Source organism: Lagenorhynchus albirostris, chromosome 7, assembly GCF_949774975.1.
Source record: "Lagenorhynchus albirostris chromosome 7, mLagAlb1.1, whole genome shotgun sequence".
In the NCBI taxonomy this organism is placed as follows: domain Eukaryota; kingdom Metazoa; phylum Chordata; class Mammalia; order Artiodactyla; family Delphinidae; genus Lagenorhynchus; species Lagenorhynchus albirostris.
Window position 1 is genome coordinate 46,854,448 of NC_083101.1, and position 22,133 is coordinate 46,876,580.

Below are 22,133 nucleotides of genomic sequence, written 5' to 3' on the forward strand. Positions count from 1 at the left end.
TACCCTATGTATAATCCATATTCATAATGGGTGAAAAAGTTTAGACTCCAAAGCTTCCAAATTCCAGTTTTTAGACTTAACAGTGGCTTTCACAACAATTTTATTTGGAAGTAGAGAAGTGACAGCTAAGGCTTTTCTTTACAAAATCCTAGGTATAAAGAAACGAATTGCAAGAAAACAGATTTCATTAAAACCAGAGTGATTGTAGGAAAGACCTAGACACAGGTCAAAGAGACCAAAGTATCCAGAAGACAATGTTCCTTCTGCATGACACCTACCAGTGGCAGAAGGGGAAAGAACAGTAACAAAACAAAGATCAAAGATCATAAAGGAGAGAAAACAAATCAACCAGTTGACATCAAAGCTCCATATGCCCTTTCCCTTTCTCAACACAAAAATGAAAAAGAAGGCGTTTTCCCTCTTCATGTTCATTTATCCTAGCAGTTCTATCCTCCTAGAGATTGTTGACTGGAACAGGCATTTCCTAAAAAAAGAAACCCTTCTATAGTGTACCTAAAAGAGCATAATTAAAAAGAACAGTCATTTCCATGTCCTTAGTCTCTCAAATAAAACTGATTTACTCTTGTAAAGAACAATAATGAGGAATAATAATAATAGTAGCTAACATATTTTGATGGTCAATTACATATACTAAGAACATTATCAGCATCAACTCGTTTTACTACCTCGACAACCTGATAAGGTTAAGAATTATTAGTCCTACTGTGTGGATGGGGAATCAAAAGCTTAAACACAGCAGTTGACTGATCCAAGACTTGATTAATAATAATAATAGCTAAAATTTAATGAATCTTTGTTCCAGATACCTATTTGATCTCTGCATATTAATTAATTCATTTAATCATCATCAAATCCCTGCCAGGGGAATCTATTGTACTCCCATTTTACAAGAGACTAAATTCCATAGGTTACACACCTGGGAGATGATGGAGCCAGGGTTACATATGTATTGATAGTTACGTAGATAGTAAATGATGGAGCCAGAGTTCTAAATCAGATAGTTTTGATCTATAGGTGTCTGACTCCAAATCTCGATTTCTCTTATTCACAGTGCTCTATTGCTCCTCAAGTATAATCATAGTTAAATTCATTTTTTAAAAAGAAAACTATGCGGGCTTCCCTGATGGTGCAGTGTTTTAGAGTCTGCCTGCCGATGCAGGGGACACGGGTTCGTGCCCCGGTCCGGGAAGATCCCACATGCTGCGGAGCGGCTGGGCCCGTGAGCCATGGCCGCTGAGCCTGCGCGTCCGGAGCCTGTGCTCCGCAACGGGGGGAGAGGCCACAACAGTGAGAGGCCCATGTACCGCAAAACAAACAAACAAAAACAACTATGCTATATAGAATAAATAGGCAATGAATGTGTGTGTGAAAGAATAGATACAGATAATATCCATCAATCAGCTAAGGCTGGTCAAATTCACAAATTTAGATTGTGCCCATAAATGACCAATACCTTTTCTCTTTAATCTAACTAATAAATGCTATTTCATTAGTAAATTATTAATATATGAAAAGTCTTTGGTATTTATTAAAGTGAGGCCTAAAGCTTATGTAATATTCTTATTCCTGAATTCTCTGTGTTTCCTTTAAATTAATGTTAAAGTTTCATCTCTCCCTCTGGTTATTTATTATTAAGGCAAAGTAATTTGTAGTCTGTCATCATGTATAATTTCCTCTTGAACAGATGGGTAATAAGACAAGCAGATAAATAATGAACATTTCTAAATGGGAAAAGACCAGTTAAATCACCTGCTGTAAAGTACAATATAAATACCATCTTGTTAGGCTAGGATTCAAAGCACAGTTTCTTTCAAACTGGTCTAGGGATAGGGAATTAAATGTGGCAAATTTAATTTATATGTTCTGGTGCCTTTAGGCCAGCAGGGAAACATGCAGTTTAAACTCTGTGCTTAAGATTGTCTGTCTAAAGCTACTTCTGGTCTAAAAAAAGAAGAGGTCTATCACACCTTTGATGCTGTAGTTTACTATTAGGAAGAAGCAGATTTTGATTCTTAGAAAGACTTGTAATCTCCAGCTTGAAAGACATTTAATGATTTAATCCATGGTTTTAACAGTAACGCTGGAGTCACAGTAGGTATATATTGTACTTGTACTCCAGGGAGCACAAATGCACAGCTTCTTTAGCAAAATATGCAATGCAACGTGGTTAATAAGGTGCATCTCTGCAGGTAACCACGCGGTTCTAGGCCTTTTACAAGGCTGGCATGATAGTAAAACTCCACAGCATCACCATGTGATGTAGAACTTCACAGAATTCCTCCATGACAAGAATTATCAAAGCTATTTTTTATATGAAAAAAAGTTGGGAGTCATCAGGTGAGTACCTGGTCCACACTAGTATAGGGATCCAGGTCCTACTGGAATCAAAATGGAAACAGCATGAGTTTTAGACTTGAGTTCCTCTTGTGATTCTGCCAAGTACGGGACAGAGCTTTGTGGAAACTTAATGAAGGCTGGTAATTTGGGACTCCTTCAAAACCAAATTTAGAAAATATTTGGTTAGTATTTATTTAGAGATGGAGCAGTGAGTGAGAGCATGGCAGATTAGAAAGACTTTTGGGGAGGGGAACACGAAGAGAGTGCTTCTCTTTGCCACTTACCACAGTCCATAATCATCTTCATTATTTATTTGCTTGTGTTTTATGAACTGTCTCTCCACCCATGCACACACATATCAACACATTTGAATGTAAGATCGACCCTTGCCTGTTTCTGTCAGTATTGCATCCCCAGTGCCGAGAAACATGCCTAATAAATGGTAGGCACTCAGTGAGTATTTGCTCAATCAATTAATCAATCACATCAAGCTTATTCAGAAGATTAAATGAGATATTACGTTAGATGATTCTGACCTTTAAAAGGAATATAATAACATTTCTGAAACTTTTATAAGATTAAATGGCCATTTCTTTAAGAGAAAAGCATTTATATTAGTTTTATAATATAAAGTATAAATATTATAAATAGGGTACATGCTTAACCTACTTTTTTCTGAAAAAAAATTTGCAGAGAAGGTAAATTATTCAGGTCTCTCTTAGTATAAGTCTATTTTCCATTTAACTGTTTCAATAACTTATAACTCAAGAGTATAAAGCAAAGAACTTCACACGCTTACATGGACTGATTGTAACTAAATTTTGTGGGAAAGCCAAATGTGGAAATAGAGAGCCCTAAATATCAAAGCATTGCCCAAACTATAGAGCCAGAAAGGGACAAGAAGACCTCAACCTTTCATAAACTGATTGCATGTCCCATTTCTTTCCACCTTTCATTCAGTTCAGCTTGAAAGACCACCACAGACACACGCTTTCCCTACCTGTGGTAAGGTACTTTCTATGAGATGGTTAGTCCAATCCAAAGACTCTGCTAATTTACTCTTAGATAGGTTTCATACTTTTCAACTAATGCAATATCCAAAAGTATACAGTGCACTTATGATTATCATTAAGAGCTTAATACATTACGTATCTTATAGAATATGAAATATATAATTAAATAAATAACTCATTGAAAAATAAATACATGAGAAGGTGGGAAATAGTTCCCCAAATAGGATAACTATCAAGGAAATCTGTAATTACTTATCATGCCATTGTCCTGGTCTAATCTTCTCTAGGACCCGGTGCAAAAGAAAAAGTTTATAAAATCTTCTTCAGAGCAAAAATCAGCACACTACACTGAGAAAATGGCAAGCTTTGGGCCCAGACAGACTTCACCTTTTATCTTGGCTCCTCTGCTAACTTATTCTGGGACAGTTATTGACCACAACTCTAAAACAGAAAACTAATATGCACAATGCCGGCATGTTAAAGATTAAATGAAATAATGTTTGTAGGGTTTCTGAGTGGCACTCAATAAATGGTTGTTATGGTGATTGTTGATAGAATAGAAAATAAGTGTCAATTCTCCACAGTGAGGCAAAAAGCACCACAAAAAGTGAAAAATATCAGGACAACCTAATCAAAAAATAAATGTGGAAAATAATCCACATTTGTTTGAACTGTCCAGGTTGACTGCTCCAAATTTCTGAGGGAAGAGGGGAGGAGGGAAGATAACTGAAAGTATTATTGAGTAGCTCTCAATATGTTTTTCCCACTGTGACACACATGATAAATTATGGTCATATGTGTAACTCATTCCTATGTGCAACTTCTGGCAATAAAAATAATTCCATTTGTTTCTATTCCACTCAAGATAGGCTATTGCAACACAAGTGACCATGACATTGCTATTGTGATAGACTGGAACCTGCTCTAGTGTACTTTAAAAATAAATGATTTGCAAATTGTATATATTTTAGCTATCATTAATTACAAATTTCTTGGGATACATCTCATAACAGATCAAGATTCATCCTTATCATTTCATAAATGAGTAGACTGAGGCTCAGAGGGATTAAATGGCTGGCTCAGAGTCAAACAGCAAATCTGTAGCAAAGCAAGAAAAAAATCCAGACTTCTTTCAACACACATTGTATCAGGATCTTAATGCTCTAAAGGGCCTTCTGTTTCACAATGGCTCTCAAGGTACCATATTTTAGCTGCACAGTTAAAACTTAAGAATTTCATGATGACTATTCTTTTTTTGATGTGTCTAAATTTCTTTTTTCCATTTCCTAGAATAGTAGACATTTGGAAAATGTCTTCTGTTTAATTTTATTCAACACATATTCATTAGGGCCAAGCAAGTTCTAGGTCTAGGGATCCGGGAAAGAGCAAACCAAAATCTCTGCCTTCATGTCTATTGGAAGAAATGAACACAAAATGAAATGAAATGACTGTATTTTTAATTTATTTAATTTATTATTTATTTAATAATTTATTTTTAAATTTAATTAAATTTAATTGAGATATAGTAATATAGCACTTTAGATAGTGATAAGTGTTGAGGAGGAAAATAAGGCAAGAAAGGGATGGCACAGGAATGTGTGTGAGGAAGTTCCATTAATGAGCTGATGTATTTTAATTCATTGCCATTTGATAATGAGGGACAGAGGACTGAGGGATAGTCACTCCTAAAACGTGCCCAATCTTGTCAGTGAAATATCCATCAGCTGTGTTATCTCCCTGTGGAGCCTCTATTTTAATTAGGCAACGCAACATTTAGCCAGCAGGAAAATCTGCCCTGCTATCTGGAGGGGCATGGAAGAAAATCAGATCCTAGTCAAAACTATTACAAACCAGAATATGGCAAGATTATACTCAAAATTATTTTAAATGTTATCCCCTTTTCCTTATATTCTTTATTATCTTAGAAATGACATACTATCATATTTACAATACTTAAAAATTTTTATTTGCCTTATTCTAAGCCTACAGCCCTATACTAAGTAGGTTTTTGATTGAGTACATTCTCCTGCCTTCTCTGTACGCTATGAATATTGTACAAAATGAAGGCACAATATGATATTCATATAGCGAGTTCCTGGATGATTATTGCTTATTCTACTTCAGAGGTTTGAAAATGATACTTTAAGATTTCTTCACTGTTTTTAGACATTGTTCATTTTGATTACTGTCTAACATCCAAGTGAATATATATTTTCTGTTTTTTTGATGTTTGTATATGAGTTTTTTAACTGAAATATAGTTAATTTATAATATTTAAAGTACCTACTTTCAATGTCATGTTCATTGCCGAAATAAAATCTCTGCCTTCCCAATGATGATTCAGTGTCATTGTGCACTATACTGACTTCCATGTGTAGAAGAAAAAACAAGGTCAAAAAAATATTTTGGTCTAATGCAGGAAGGGAGAATGGGGTCTCCAGTGCTGTGATTGGTAAGAGTAAGCAAATCTTCACAGTGAGCAAAGAGGACATGAAAATGTCTTTATTTGTTTGTTTTCTTGTTTTTAATCTTTCCAATAGTTCAGAAACTGAGAAAGGCATCTGATTAGCTTATGAGACATTTATCTAGGACAGCATTCCCCATCTAATGAGATTGAGCACTTACTTTCAATTGCCTTGATTTTATTTTCCCAGGGGACACAAGCAGCTTTGAAGTTCTCAAAATCACGGAGAAATTTTACCCATTTCTGAAAAGAAAGCCAAGTACAACAGTAAAACCCAACTGCTTGTTTGTTAAGATGTTTATCTCCCACACTCATCCCAAAATATCTCATGACAATGAGCTTGGAAAGATCTCTCTGGAATCACATATTGCTTTTTGTAAAAAGGGGAGATGCTAGTTTCACTTGCCTCCCTGTTCCCCACCTACCCCTGGACCAATTTAATTAAAAAATGTTTACTGACTCTCTGTTTTACAGAAAATATGCTGACCACTGAGAAATATCTGTTTATTCTACCACACAATAAGAGAGCAGGGACTGAGTTAGCACCTAATAAGGTGATCAGCAAATGGTGTGTATTTAATTAAATATTCATTGCATGAAGAAATTAAAGAAATATAAATAAGACATAGTTCCTGCCTTGAAGGGCTTCTGGATCAAGTACACTGTACATAAACAGGTAATTTCTATACAGGATGGTAAGTGCTATGACTTTTCATTCTGGTAGAGGTAGAACAGTCAGCTAAATGGAAAGGCATGGTGTTATAGGAAAAGGAAGAAGAAAAAGAATCATAAATTAGTTTTTATAAAAGATCTTCCTTCCATTTTACCCAACAATGTTGGGTTACCCATGATCAAGAGGACCACTAAGAAGAAGAATGAGAATGGGGCAGATAACTTTGCACATGTACAGATTATGCTGAGATAATGGGTGAGCTAGACAGACATGGGGAGCCTAAATAAGATTTGAGACAAGTCTGGAGTTTGAAAGATTACCTAGACCAGAAACAACCCAAATATTCATCTATAACAGAATGGATAAATAAATTACAGCATCTTCATACGATGGGATACAACACATAAATAAAAATGAACTATAACTCCCATGACATGAACATATCTCATGAAAATAACATTGCATCAAAGAAGCCAGAAACAAAAGCATAAATGCTATATGATTCCATTTATTTAAATTGTAAAAACAGACAAAACTAATCTATGATATATATGATGTATAAATATATATTACAGGTCTATCTAAATATTTCATATTTAAGATATATGAACTTCAGTCACAAAACTCCCATCTTTATGGGAATATATTTAGCCTCAGGTGGTATAACATTTGTAAAGAGGAGATAATAATACCTACATACCTACTTTGCTGTGAGAATTAAATATGGAAAGATTTTTATATAAAGATTTAATTTTTATAGAAGGATTTAATTCAGTGCTTGGCACATAGTAAGTGCTAAATAAATGTTAGTTTCTTTTCTATCTTTTCCAAAGATCTATATTTATATTGGCATATCACTTGTTTTTTCTTATTTTCTATCCAATCTACAGTTGATGTTCAAGGTAGAGAACAGCTATATGGCCGTGTAACTTGTACACATTTTGAGAAAGAAACCTTGACCCAGAATCCCTTAACTCCCAGGGAATGAACATGAAAGGGGCTCAACCTTTTACATTTGGAAGTGATAAAAGCACACAGGTCAGTCTTTTGCCATGAATCAATGTTTATCGACTTATTTTCATTTTAACTCCTTTAAAGAGCCTTTTAGGACAATTTTTTTTCTAAATCATCCCTTTCTCCAAATTTCAGTAACGCAGAATACTCTTTGTCTACTGTATATGTACCTATATATAGACATAACGTATAACATTTTTTTCACTCAGAACAGAACCAATTTTACCACCACTCGGGGGCAACATGGCTTCCACTGGGCATAAATGGCACCAACCAAATTGAGCTAAGAAAATACTTACCTTGCCCATCATCATCTTAAATGCAAACCACCGTTTTCCTTTTCCTTTCCCAAGAGCCCCTTCATTTTCACTCACAAATTTTTTTGCTTCCCTGAGGAAATACAACAAAATAAGGGGTGGGTGGTGGTGGGTTGAGATTAATACAGCATAAAGGTAGTGGATATTTAATTTTATTAGGTCTACTGCCTGATTTCTTCTAGACACTTTCAAACCCTTAACAAGTGAATGTAAGCTGAATTTCCTAACCTTGGGACTTGTAATGGATGTTTAAGTTTTTTAATTCTGGTCAGAAAGAATGAGATATTTCAGTCTCACTGGAGTCATCAAAAAGCAAGGAATTTATGCTAAGCGTCAAAATAGAGAACCCTAGTTCTTCTCATTTCTACCACATATAAAATTGAATCTGAAGTTTACTTCAGATTCTGGCAGTCAGAATGTTTATTTTAAAATACTTTCTTTCCTCCTTTTTTAAGGATTGCTTTTTTAAAAAAAATAGGGCAGGAAGTTTAGGACAAACTGACATAGAACACACTTATTGATCTGGTATTTAATCTCATAAAAGCGATTATGACTTAAAACAGAAAAACCATACTCTGTAAAGCAAACGGGGTTGAGGGAAGAGAGAAAAGGAAAGGAATACTTTTTGGCCTCACATTCTGAAAGGGCTTCAAATTTAAACTTTAACGCTATTCCCAAATATTTGTACATTTACAGTAGTCACATTAGTGTCTTTGTGTTTGTGGTAAAAAGCATTAATTCATCAAAATGGATAAAGTGAACATGTTAAATATACAACTTTTGTAAACTTTTTAGTCATTTTTGCTATTGTTGTTTGTTTGAGATATGAAAAGAATTTTTAAAATAGAGGCAGTCCAGGCTTGCCTTGACCTCTCCAGGGCCATAAAATGCATAACCCAAGAGAACCAAGGGATAATCCAAACCTGGACATTGGTTCTACAGGTACAAAGCTGTCGTCAGTCCGGTGGCCCCTGGAATATGTGGTTTTACAGACAAGCCCCTTCAACACATGACTATAAATAAACAACACACAAAGTACTCTTTAAAAAGTGAAAAACGAAACTTCATCCTTAAGTTGGTGAAGGATTTTCTGTGTTCCTTAGTATCAATGCTAAACTCATGATTTTACAATACCCAGTGATGAAAACACCACGTCGGCTAACTTAGCTGATAACTAGAAAATGGTGCCCCATTACTCACCTGTGCATGTGCACCCCCCCATGACCTGCCATAAAAACACAAGCACAACAGAGAAGATTCTCTTCAGTCATCAAACAGACTTCCCACATCATTTCCTTAATGGCAGGGACAATATCTTGTCCTTTTTGTATCTCTCACAGCACTGTTCACTACTTTGACCATAGGAGGTGTTTAGTAAACTGAAACCTTCTTGAAATAGACCTAAATGGCATAATTTGGATAGACAGAGACAAGGGAGTATCTAATAATTGTATTTTCCACATCAATTAATGCTTGAAGGAAAAATCATTCCTAGACTTTGGGATTGCACCCTTCCCTTCGGTCTTCTCAGAAACTTTTAGGACAGCTTTCTAGAAATGAAGATTTATTAGGCTGGCCTTGTCAAACACCCTGACATTTGACATGACTTCTGGGCTGTGAAGATTAATTGAAAAACAGTTTCTAGAACATTCTACCCATTTAAAAATGTTCAATAAAGCCCCATCAACAAGTATAAACTGAGCTCTCATGGCTGGGTTTTTAGATCCATGCAATCAAAAAACCGTTATCACAGTTAAGCTTTAACTATGTATTATAGAGATGATAAGACAGGAGTGAGTGTGGTACTTAGCAGACACTTTATAAAATGTTGAACTGACCTAACCTGAAAATCAAGTAACTCGAGTTCTAACCCAGACTCTGTGATTTGTCTCTATAACTTTGCCCATGTTTTTGTCACTCTCTGTACTCACGTTAAGGAGCATCCCACTTCTCAGAGGAAAGACCGCTTGCTCAGGACTCGCACACACCTGAGCAAGCTCTGGCACAGTTTCCTTCAGTTACTGTGTAGCTTTTAACAGGTCAGGATTCTCAAACAAACAAACAAAAATTGGGCAATTGCTTCCCTGCTTGCTGGGGTGGTGGCGAGAATAAGATGAGACTATAGATGTGAATGTGTTGAAGGAATTATTACACTGTCAATTCCACTGTAACACTTGTTTTGAAACCAAGAATCTGTTCTAACATGATTGTTTTATATTACGGAACAATTTGAACATAACACAAATTTTGTGTTTGCTTACATGTGATTTTATCTACAAGAAACACTGGGTGAATACAAGAAAAAAACACATCCATCTAAACCTAGCAGTATATATACAAAATGCACACACCTCATCAACCAGCTACTTCGTGGCACCCCATGTGTTAGAAAAGTCACATCCATTCAGAGCTGGTGTTACAATGACCCTCCTTCCATGCTTCACAATAATTCACAAACTGCAATCTTGTCATTTCCACAAGCAAACTTCAGGTCTTTTTTAAGGTAAACTGCCATATTTATTGCAGTGTTTATGTATTTCTCAGCCATTAAACATGTGTAAAATGTTGCTACCATTTTCTTAAATTTCTATCTTTTTTTAATGTGTCACTGATGATGTTTCTGAATATTGTGCCCCATCCCCATTTTTCCTGCAAGCACTGTAGTTTTCATTACCCAATTTTTCATAGTGTAGAGATTTTTAGGAACCTATACATCATGTTATAGCAATTATTTGGCATCAAGAATTTTGAAGTTCATAAAACCAAGTATACACAGGAATTATCACATCATTCTCTATTATAATAAACATATATAAATGGAGGACCAAAAATTCTTCTTAGTAGTAAAATCAAAATTTGTTTTTCAAATGTAACAAGGTGACTATTTTATGGGGATATCCACTGCTCCTGATGATTAGCAGATAATTAGAGAACATCAGTTTGGCCTATTAGAATTAGATCACTTTCTAGCTGAGTGGCCAATTAGAAAACACGACGGCTCTAAGCAGACAGGAGTGTAAAGACATAGCTATTCTACTCCATATTTCTGACAAGATTTTAAATTTTGTGAGCTGATAATTATGTTACAGGAACATTAAACTAGCAAGATTTAAGAGAGAGAGGGAAGTCAGGGTTATAACCAAATTTAAGTCACCACAAAATTAATTATAAATTCATTTAACAAATACAGAAACTTATTTTCATGGCATTCATAAGGTTTCTTAGCAGTTATTATAGATATATTTTCCTTTGGACAATCTAAACAAGTTTTTATTTTTTGTCTCTTAAATTGCCAATTTATCCCTGATACTAAGCATAGTTTCATACTTCTCTTCCAATTACTACCCTACCCCACCCTCAACACACATATCCTGAAGGTTTTCAAATGAAAGTCTGGATTTCACTCTACTCCACATGGTCACAAGTGCCCGAATGCCCTAACCCCTCCTCCATCCTTCAAGAGATCTTCCCCAAGTTTCATACCTAAGGGCTCCCTGACCAGCCATTCTAGAGCCTCCTGTTCCCCACTTCCCACCCTGGCCAAAATAACTACTAGACTCAACTCATCAGAAATCTAGGGGATGACTTTAAAACAAAGCCAGGGGTATGGGGTGGGCAGAGAATTGTTAAGCAAGAACAGATTCTTGATCCCCCTAATCTGATGCTCTTGGGATGTAAGAAAGCATTCTTGCATCTTTCCGGCCTAGAAGAGGGGATACTGGGGTGGAAGAGCTCAGTGAAAGAACACACCTTAACACTATTTTGGGGGCTGACCTTTACAATGAGCTGGCATGATTTCAGGATGGAAGAAAACTAGTATCACCCAATCCCATCCTCCCTGATAACACATTTCTTAACCAGAAGACAACATCTTTCACTGTGCTGTTAGAAACAAGATACAAAAAGAAACTAGTCAATATGGAGATAAACACTGACTGATACTTATCACACTAAAGTACCCATAACAGATGTCAGAATGCAAAAAAACAAAGAGCAGAGTCTTTGAAAACTAAAAAGTAACACATTTTCTTTATATTTTTCCTGTAGTGAGTCCATTTTCCTACCCATTTGTATTGATCTGGATAATTTAAAGGGATTTATCTACATGGCTAAAATGAAATAGGCTCTTGTGGATAAACTTTGACTAGCTGGTGGCCTCAAACCATCCAAATATCTGACTGAAAAATGTGTGTCATCCCCTTGAATTGCATTCAACAAAAGCTGCCTGCCAAGACTGTAATCCAGTCTCCAGGTCTCAGAGCTCAAAGTCCTGGTACAATATGCACAGCTCTCTGAGCTGTAACCCCAGGCCCAGGGATAAATAATTGAGCAAGGTCTATTTAATGACAATAATACCTGGCCTCATAATTTATTTATCAACCCCTTGTGCTGGTAATTAGAATAATAAGGTTTCATGGGCTTTCAAGAATGCTTTCACAGTTAGTTGAAGGAGCACGCTTTGGCCTAACTTACAAAAAAGATAATTTACCTATAACACATGATACAACACTGATGACACAAGGGATTTAGGACATGCTATGCTGCCTCTGACACATTCTCATCCCAGGAAACATGTTCTCATTTGGGTTAGGTTAAGTTGACTTTTCTTTCCTCTTGTTCTCAGTTTGATAGTATCATTGAGCAACCAACTTATTGCTCAAGTAAACAAAAGACTTTTCAAAACTGGTCTTTAAGGCAACTGTAATCAAAACTTGTGCTCATGAACATTACTTCCCAGTAAAGGGATCAGAAGAATGAAAGGTCTTTTCCTAATAAACAATGCCATTAAAAAAAAAAAAGTTGACCAATTTAAATTGACTAAAAGTCAGAACTCTGACTTTTCCTAAAATATTACTGAGTAATTGAAAGGAAGTTGAGGAGGTAAGAAGACAGTCTAATATACAGAGATTGAAAATAAGGATTATAGGCCTTTCTAGATAATATAACTCCATAATTAGACTGGCAGAATTATTTTAAGTCATCCTAATACTGGAACTGAGAATTCAAAGCATGTGCTTTTATAACGGGGATGCTGGTGGCAGCAGTTATAATGGTTAAGATGCTCAGTTGTTTCATCTATAAAACAGAGACAGTAATAGCTATTCCACAGGGTTGTTGTATGCATTATAGGAAATAATGTATGTGATGTGTTTAGTAACAATGTATGTAATGCATCCATGGCAAACAGGAAAAGCACTATAAAGAGTAACTATTATTAATAGCAATAGTACTAACAGAGCTGACTTTAATTTTTATGCTGACTCTCCAAATTAAAAAGTTGAGCAAGGACTAGATACTTTCAGGCAAAACCCTGCAGAAAGCCAGTCCATTTCCCCTTAGATTGTGACCCTAGTGAGATGTGAGAATAGTGGGAATTGGTCTTGTTACCAAAAGAGCAGGAGAGAATTCAGCCTTACATCTGAGACCTGATGAGAGTGCCCAGGTGTCCGGCTGCAGAACCCCCGGCTATGATGCTGCCGGGGAGGAGGTATTGGTGGGTGCCAGCCCGAGTCCTGCTCCAGCCATGCTGTGCTGTTGCAGAGAGCTCAGGATGCTTGGACAGCTGGGGAGTCTGTGGTAAGAGACAAAAAGAGAGCTCTCTCCCTTGACTAGGACCACATTCTATTCAGTTCTGCGACCTGTATCTTACAACTGAGACACAGATTTGAGTCCTGGCTCTGTCACATACTAGCTGTGTGCTCTTGGGGAGATGTTGTTGATCCCAAGCTTTCTCGCCTATAAAATGTGACCAGCAACAGTAACAGCAATGACAGCTAGCATACTGAATGTTTGCCATAAGCCAGGCACTATTTTTGTCCATCATCTCCTTTAATCCCCACCAAATCCTGCAAGGTGGGAACTATTATTATACCCATTTCAGAGATGAGGAAACTGAGGATTAGATCAGTAAAAGAAGTGTCCAAATTTACCCAAAGAGTAAGTGGCATAGCTCAGCTAGGAATTGAGCTCATATGTCCAGTTCTTCCCAGAATAACATCATTATTTACCTCATGGGATTGGTATAAGGACATGTAAAAGTTGAGACAACATAAACAAAGCAGTTCTTGGTATATCAGGGGTAAATGGTACTTTTGATTATCATTCAAAGACATTTATTATTTTTCTGGGCAATGTATATGATACATTGAGTAAAACTTCAGAATAAAGAATGATTTGTACACTACCTTTACAACTATGTAAAAATCGTGTGTGTCAATGGCCAAAGACTGGGCAATTATGCAAATAATTAGTTCCTCTATTTTCTAAAGTTACAGTACTATCATACAGTTTTGTTTACAGTAATAAAATATAGATTTTTATTTGTTTCAAGGCACTGTGCTGTATGAAGAAAAAAAAGAATGTGGCTCTATGCTTTTCTGTAAGGCATTTCTAATTCTATTAGAAAGCTAAGACATAGATAAATATTTAGGGCATCATCTAATTACTACCAAATGAATAAACAGTAAAATTAAGTGCTGAAAGATTCAGATGAGAGAGTGGGGTGGTTAGAAAGAACCTTGAACAAAAGGAGGATTCAGCTACATGGTCAACGTTGCAGGAAGGACGTTACAGCGCAGGGAAATGGTGTGAGCAGTGGTGAAGAGATGGAAATGCACCTGGGGTCTTCTGGTGGGTGATGAAGAAAACATTCTAAGTACTTTAGAGGAGGAGTTGGCATGCCCTGATGCCCAGTTAAGCAGTACAGAATTCACTCTGATCTCTATAAGGATCCATGAGCATTTTGTTAGCAGGAAACTGATAAGTGCAGTACAGTGTACTATATGAAAACTGTTGCAACAATGATGTGCAAGATGAATTAGAGGAAAACAAAATGAGAGGCTGGATGTAACTTGATTTCTAATGCCTTTATACAAGCTGTTTCCTCTTTCTGGAATGCCCTTCCCGTCTTCTCCACCTGTTCTCTTCCTTTCCATTTTCAGTTCAACAGCCAGGCCAACACTACAGCTCCTCCATAAGGTCTTTCCTGATTTTCCTTTCTAACACTCGCCTCCAGCCCCAGGTCAGGGTGATTTAACCTCTGACCTTCATGTAGTAATTACCTCATGTATTGTAGTTAACTCATGGTCCATTTCCACCACTGCACTGGGATTTCCTGAAAGCAAGGTCCATGTCTTTTGTTGTAATTTCCCAATATTTAATATAGCACCTGGCACAGAAGTGAGTTTCAACAAATGCTATTGCAATGAATGAACACCTAAAAGAAGACTAGATGATAATCTGGCTGTGGTTCCTAAACTACCTACACCTCAGAATCACCTGTGGGATATTTTAACAGAATCACATGTGGGATCTTTTAAAAATTTCAAAGGCCAGGTGTCCCCATTCCCAGACCACTTAAGTCACAATCTCTAGGGGTGGGACATAGGCATCAGTACTTTTTAACATCCCTAAATGGTTCCAACGTGCAACTAGCTGAGGACCAAATTTGGAACTAAACCAAATATTATTTGTTGAGAGTAGTAAATTTAAGAGATTTTTACGTGGCCAAGCAAGTTGTTGGAGGTTTGGGCTAAAAAGCTACTATATCAAATATGATTAAATATGATTATTTTGGTGTCCCCCTGCATTGGTAATACTCTACATATTTTGAAGCTTGATAAATTTATTTTGGTGAATAACTTTATTTTTCAAGTCCCTAGCTCACTCTTTATCTTATATCCCTAAAGAGTAACTGACTGAAAACGTCTGAAACAATCTGAAAACAAGGAACAAAGAACAAGCAAAAATGTTGTCTGTATATTCACATAACCTCTTACCCTATATATGTGGCTTATTTTGGTGTGCTTCCTTTTAATAGCACCACTTCATAGATTTCACAGTTTAAAATATATATATATGGAGAGAGAGACAGAGAGAGAGCACCAAGACTTCTAAACATTTCATCAGCAATAAACATAACAATGATCTATCTGTGCACGAAGAGTTCTTAAGACAATTTTTTCATCAGCTCTGATGATATTCATGGAGATGTGTCAAAGCCAGCTGCTGGTGTTGGTAAATAACCAAAGCAAAGCTTGGGTAGGTCAAATCTGTATTAAGTTCAAAGTTACTACCCATAGAAATTCTCCAGACCTAGGATAACTTCTTTGTTCCCTGGACTATGAAACAATGCTAATTTTCATGGCTGGCTTAAATGTCAAATAAAAACTCAAACATATTTTAGTTGTACCCTAGAGGTCAGTCAAGCATCTCAGAGTAATTTTAGATGAATCAAGGGAGAAACAACATAGCTGGGCTTTAGTAGTTTAATAAAGAAAGAAAGCACACTAGATACTCTTTCTACTTGCTTATTAAATCTTTTCCGAATTCTGCTCTACCTGGTTAATTTAAAAATCAATTTATGGTTAATAATTTTCCTTTGTATTATAATAGCAGGGAGAGGGGAAAGAAGACCATATAGATTTCCCCAGGAGCTAAAAGTTTCTGCTGAGTTTTAGATATTGGTCACAGCATAAACTGGTTTTCTGCCATACAAGGACACCAAAAAATTCTAAGATTTGTAATGTTGTCAGCAGAGACAATGTGCAATTAAGTTGCTATAAAGAATTCTTTCTCCATCTAAAACAATCTGTAATAGTAACTTCATTAATATCTCTCCAGATCTTATTAAGCTCTGTATCAAGGATTTTTTATTTTATTTTGATTTTTGTCTTTTGTTTTAATGAATCAATGAGCATGCAATTAACAACACTAATACCTAAAACAATACCCCTGAAAGTAGGGGTGGCATTACGTGGGCTGCAGAGTTCTAGGCCATATCCCTAAGACATCGAGGTATATCCCAGTCTATTGTTATTGCTTTGTTTTGAGCAGAAATGAGATTTAGGGAGAATGTGTCCTTAAAGCCACAAATGAATCGTAAGATCAAGAGCTGAAGAGTAACAAGAAAAGGTAAATCTAAAATCTTACCTCAACTATTCTCAACACCAAAAATTTGCAAAACGTCAATGTATCCTCTCCCTCCTTCACTGTGGGAAAATTATACTCAGAAGAAGGTGGAAATAGCACTGAAAATACAGATTGCTATACATAGATGTAAGAAGGACCTAGCAAATTCTGATCAACAAGTAAATTAATTTTATTTCTATAATCTTTTCATTCTCCTTTTTACTTAGCCATTTTTTCTAAGTGTTTATTGAGTGTGTTTTATGTTTTTAGCAGTGAGTTAAGTGTTTTGAAAAAACTAAAAGAAACATGTAGATTCCTTTCTGAAGCTTAAACTCCATTAAGAAAAAAGAGATATAGGCCCATAAAATTGTTACGCAACAGTGCTAGGCAGCCTTGAAGTAAAAAGGGAGAGGGCCCTGGAGGCTTGAGAGCTTGTTGAAGACATTGTAGACGAGATAAGAATTAAACTGGACATTAAAAGGCTGATAAAATTCAGTAGGCAGAGAAAGGCATTCCAGGCATCGGTTTGCAGAAATTTCCTTAAGAAAGGAGATATTTCCACCATGAACCTCAAGTACAATCTCATATTCTTAGATATACTAACATTCATGGATTGGTAGACATACTGTGCTAATTTTGCTTGGTTCACGTGCATTCTAATCAAACATGTTTAATGAATTCTGAATACTGTGAAACAGAAGGATTCATGGGGCACTGCCTCAGAGTGAGAGGAGCCATTCTGCTTTGAAAGGTTTGGTAAAATGTTTCTGCACAACACCTGTGTCTTCATATTTAGCCCCTGGTCAACATTTCTAAGTATTGTGAAATTTTTTTTTTCAAAATTTTGTGTGGTGATATTTAGGAATACTAGAAAGCCTTAGTTTTCTGTTAGAACAGTGTGTTCTGCCTTTTGATCCAAGAGTGGGCAAGAAATTTAAAATGATGGCAGTTCAGTGAGCTCTGCGAATAATCAAGACTACCTGGTAAATTTAATCTCTTGCCACAAGATAAACTTAGATCTGGAGTCTCTCCTGAGCATTTGGCAACACAACTTAGGTGAGGTCACCCACAGAGCATATTATACTCCTATGTGAACTAGTCTTTCTGCTGAGTAGACTTGGAGTCTTACTATTTCACAGTTTCCTTCCATAGCCTCTCTTTTAAGCTTTCCCGATCACTGTGACCAACCACTGGTCAAGAAACACTATAATAGTGAGTTCATAAAATATAAAACTTAATTCAGCCAAAGAATCATGTATCTTTTTTTGTTTTTTGTTTTTTTTTGGCGGTAGACGGGCCTCTCACTGCTGTGGCCTTTCCCGTTGTGGAGCACAGGCTCCGGACCCACAGGCCCAGCGGCCATGGCTCACGGGCCCAGCCGCTCCACAGCATGTGGGATCCTCCTGGACCGGGGCACGAACCCGTGTCCCCTGCATCAGCAGGCAGACTCTCAACCACTGCACCACCAGGGAAGCCCAAGAATCACGTATCTTTTATAGATATTTGAGGGTAAATATGTATGTATATGTATAGTAGTATATACATATATATGTGTGTATATATATTACAAAATCATAATTAATATGACTCTTTGAAAGAAGTGATTTATATTTAACTTAAAAGTTTCTAATTTTCAGGACAGAGGGAAGCTTAGACACATTATATTGAATATGGAAAACTATTCCCCTTTCTTCAGCTCATCTAATTTTTTATGATATTCTAATATAATGTTCTCCAAACTTTACTTTCAGTATATGCATTTTAATAAGGTATAACCATTTTTATTCTATAGCAACAAGCTTAAGTCCCCCGAAGTATTGTTCTACTTGCCATTTCCTGGTTATATATATAAAAACGTCTTCAAAAATACCTTGCTTATTCTCTTATTATAAACATGATAAATTTAAGGGTTATCTTCATAATTAGTACCTTATCTGAGATCTGTATGATACTTTCCCAAAACAACAAGGATAAACTTCTCAAACTAAGCTTATTTTGTGCTTATCATGTGCACATTTGCTTTCTTTTTACTGTTAATGTAGTATGTCAAATATATTTAAAAGTATTCCTAAATAACTTGAAGTCATAATTAATGAATTTCTCCTTTTAATCAGTTTTCAAAGATCATATATTTATGGATAGTCTAATAACAAGTTGTGAAAAATAGCTATCACTGACAGCTAAAATTCTAAAGAGTGCAAGTTAGGTAAGCTGCTGTTTATCAAAAATTTTTGGAGGCTAGGATACTTTGGCAAGCTGGGGAAATTAATTCAGTGTGGCTTACCATATGTGATACATTGACTGATAATACTTGAGAAAGTAGTGTATAATGAAATGCAATTAAGAAGAAGATGATATATAAGAAGGTGTAGAAAATGATTACTATGTGACAGGCATCATTCTAAGTGCTGTAGGTCTATTAAATGATTTAATCCTCTCAGGAACTTTATGAAGTTCTACTACTTTTATCCCCATTTATAGAGGATAAACTCAAGGATGCAGAGGTTAAGAAACTTGTCTAAGGTCACAGCATAATGCTTGATACCTAGGGGACTCTTATTAAATAGTAGAAAAATTGGATGTCAATGTTACATTTTGATCAACAAAATTCAGCTGTACTAATTGCCTACAGACTCTCCATTCTTTGGATGAGAAAATCAATGTACCCAAGATACCTGTAATGTACAAGAACTAAAGGTCTCTGCTTTAGTTGAGTTTTTGGTGAATACACACTTCAAATGATTGAAGTGTGTATTAGTGGATGAGTACACACGCTTAAAAGTCCTCTTGTGTGGAATCCCTCATTCCTTCACAGTGGCAGATGAAGTAAAGGCCTTTTTGAACTAAAGTTGAAATCACAATTCTTGCCTATGAATTATACTAGTTTCCCCTACCAAAAAAGAAAAGAAAAGAAAACCAAAAAGCAGTGTGGAAGGACGAAGAAAGTTTGAGTAAGGAAGGATGTTACCTTAAGGACTAGGTGACACTTTCAAGCACCTGTTTAAAAGTAAATGAAATTCTAAGAGTAACTTTCTTGGCTTTACTGGGTGTTTCATTAATAAATCACCAGGCCTAGTCTGCCAATGGACAATTCCTGGGAACTTGGGTCAGGGTGCTACAAAGCTCAGAAATTAAAGCAGGCAGTATAATAGCTAAATAAACATCTTCTTCATCAAAATAAATCATTTTAAAATGGCTTCTACCCAAGAGCCATTTCCATGCAAAAGTATATTGGAGTATGTACTTCCACACCCTAATCTGTAAACTCATGGAATGATAGAACTGCTCCATCCCTAAAATAAGTTTCCTTAAATATCCAATTAAGTGGGTTTCTTAAAGCTATTTCTTATGTTAATAGGCACAGAAGCACTTTTTTCTTCAAATGAATGCTTTATATGGAAGTACATTGTATAGAAAAGAGAAACCACAGGTCTCCTCTGCTTGACGCTGACATGTGGCCAAGCAGTCCTCCCTCTGACCTCTGCCTCCTTTGCCCTTTATAAAGGGATTTCACCAAACTTAAACTCTGAGGACAGCACTTTGAAAATTACGGGCCTACAATCCAGTCCTTTTAATTTATAAATAAATAAACTGAGGCTCAGAGAGGTAAAGTTAGAAGTTAGAGCTTAGACCAGAGTCCAATCTCTTAATTTTCAATCCAAAACCTACTCCACTATAACAAAATAAAGTGGTTGTTTATTTAGGTTAAGTGATGAGGGCTTTTAATCTACCACATAGAATGTTCTGATATAGTCAAAGGTTTTAGTTTTCAGGATGACTAATAAGTAAATCTGTCATTTTCCATCCAGGTGTTTTATTTCACCTATGGTGGCTGGTACATTAGTGCAGCCACTTTTATAGGTAGGAAAGATCTAGTCATCCAACTTCTGAGTTAAATCCATTAAAAACTTAAACACAGATTTAGCTAAAAATCCTTGCTGTTTGATATTTTTCAGTTAGATAACTAATAAAAAATAGGAACGACCTTCAAATAATTGGAAAATCCACTACTCTTTCCCTTTTCCTAGCCCTGACCCCCACACATTCTCACCCATTCAACAAACAGTCCACAGAATAGAATGTTCTGCTTAATGAAGTTTTCTGATTCTCAGAAATGAAGAAAGGGACTCTCAATCCTGACCGTACATTAATGACTTTTAGAGTAAAACTAAAAATACACATTCCTGATCTGGGCCAGACACCCCTGCCCCTCCACCCAGAGATTTTTATTCAGTAGGTTTAAAGATACATGAATGTTTGAACCTGTATCAATACACAGGAAAACATACATTGAAAAACACCATTCCACAGTGAAGGTGGAAAGGAGGTGGCTTCTCTTCAGCCCTAAGGAGCCAATTCTGCTGCCTCAAAAATACTGAGCTCGGGCTTCCCTGGTGGCGCAGTGTTTGAGAGTCCACCTGCCGATGCAGGGGACACGGGTTCGTGCCTGTCCGGGAAGATCCCACATGCCGCGGAGTGGCTGGGGCCGTGAGCCATGGCCGTGTGTCCGGAGCCTGTGCTCCGCAACGGGAGAGGCCACAACAGTGAGAGGCCCGCGTACCGCAAAAAAAACCAAAACAAAATGCTGAGCTCCAGTTCCTAAACCATGTTTGAGAGTCCATATGGATTTACAACCCGTTCTTTGAGGTTCGTGCCTATGTATTTACTGCTTATATTAACCAATGTTTGACCCTCAGCTGTGAGAATGCTCAAGTTCCTAGTGGTAGATAATCTTTCAAAATATGAGAACTACCCCTGAGTCTCCCACAGCATCCTCAGAACCATAAGCTACCATTCCTGAGGCTTTACTTTAAAACATATCTTAAAACCTTGACCCTCTGTAAATTCTGTCTTAGAAGCTTCACAAGTTTTTCAGAGTCCAGAGGCAGATGGGAAGCCTCACCTAGATACAGATCCAAACCTGTGATGAAAATATCTGCTCCAGTTATATTGAGCCTAGTGCCTTGGATTCCATAGACTTAGCCAGAAGTGATGATTGGAGGCTACTTCTGGCAATAATATAATCCTTAGACACACTCTCTCAGAGTTTGATGTCTCTGAATGGAATAAAAGGGTGGGAGGAAAGCTGCCTGACTCCCATGTTTTAGTAACGCTGGGGTAGAGAACCTTTACTGCATGTTCTAAGAAGTACTGACCACTATCTAATATGTGATAGGAACCTGTGGGGGAGAAGCTCAGTACAGCATTCAGAAACCTACGAAGGGAGACAGGTCGGGCACTGTAGTACCAACGACTTTATCACAGAGGCTGAAACCAAGAGAATCAGGTTGACCATGGCCAATGGTACCAGCTGTGCAGAATACTGCAAAGCCACAAAGCAGGAGCCATTTCTGGCTGTGGAGAATCATCCCAAGACAGTGAGC

The 22,133-nt window shown here is 36.7% G+C and overlaps 1 protein-coding gene across 1 annotated transcript in view; it reads right to left on the reverse strand.

The window, feature by feature from the left end:
* TMC1 (transmembrane channel like 1) overlaps positions 1 to 22,133 on the reverse strand; it is a 140,486-nt gene that overhangs the window by 65,685 nt on the left and 52,668 nt on the right. The window contains exons 6-7 of the mRNA XM_060153430.1: positions 7,822 to 7,912; positions 5,997 to 6,078 (exon numbers count right to left, since the gene is read on the reverse strand). Of these exons, the coding sequence (XP_060009413.1) occupies positions 5,997 to 6,078; positions 7,822 to 7,912 (173 nt within the window). The remainder of the gene's footprint in view (positions 1 to 5,996; positions 6,079 to 7,821; positions 7,913 to 22,133) is intronic.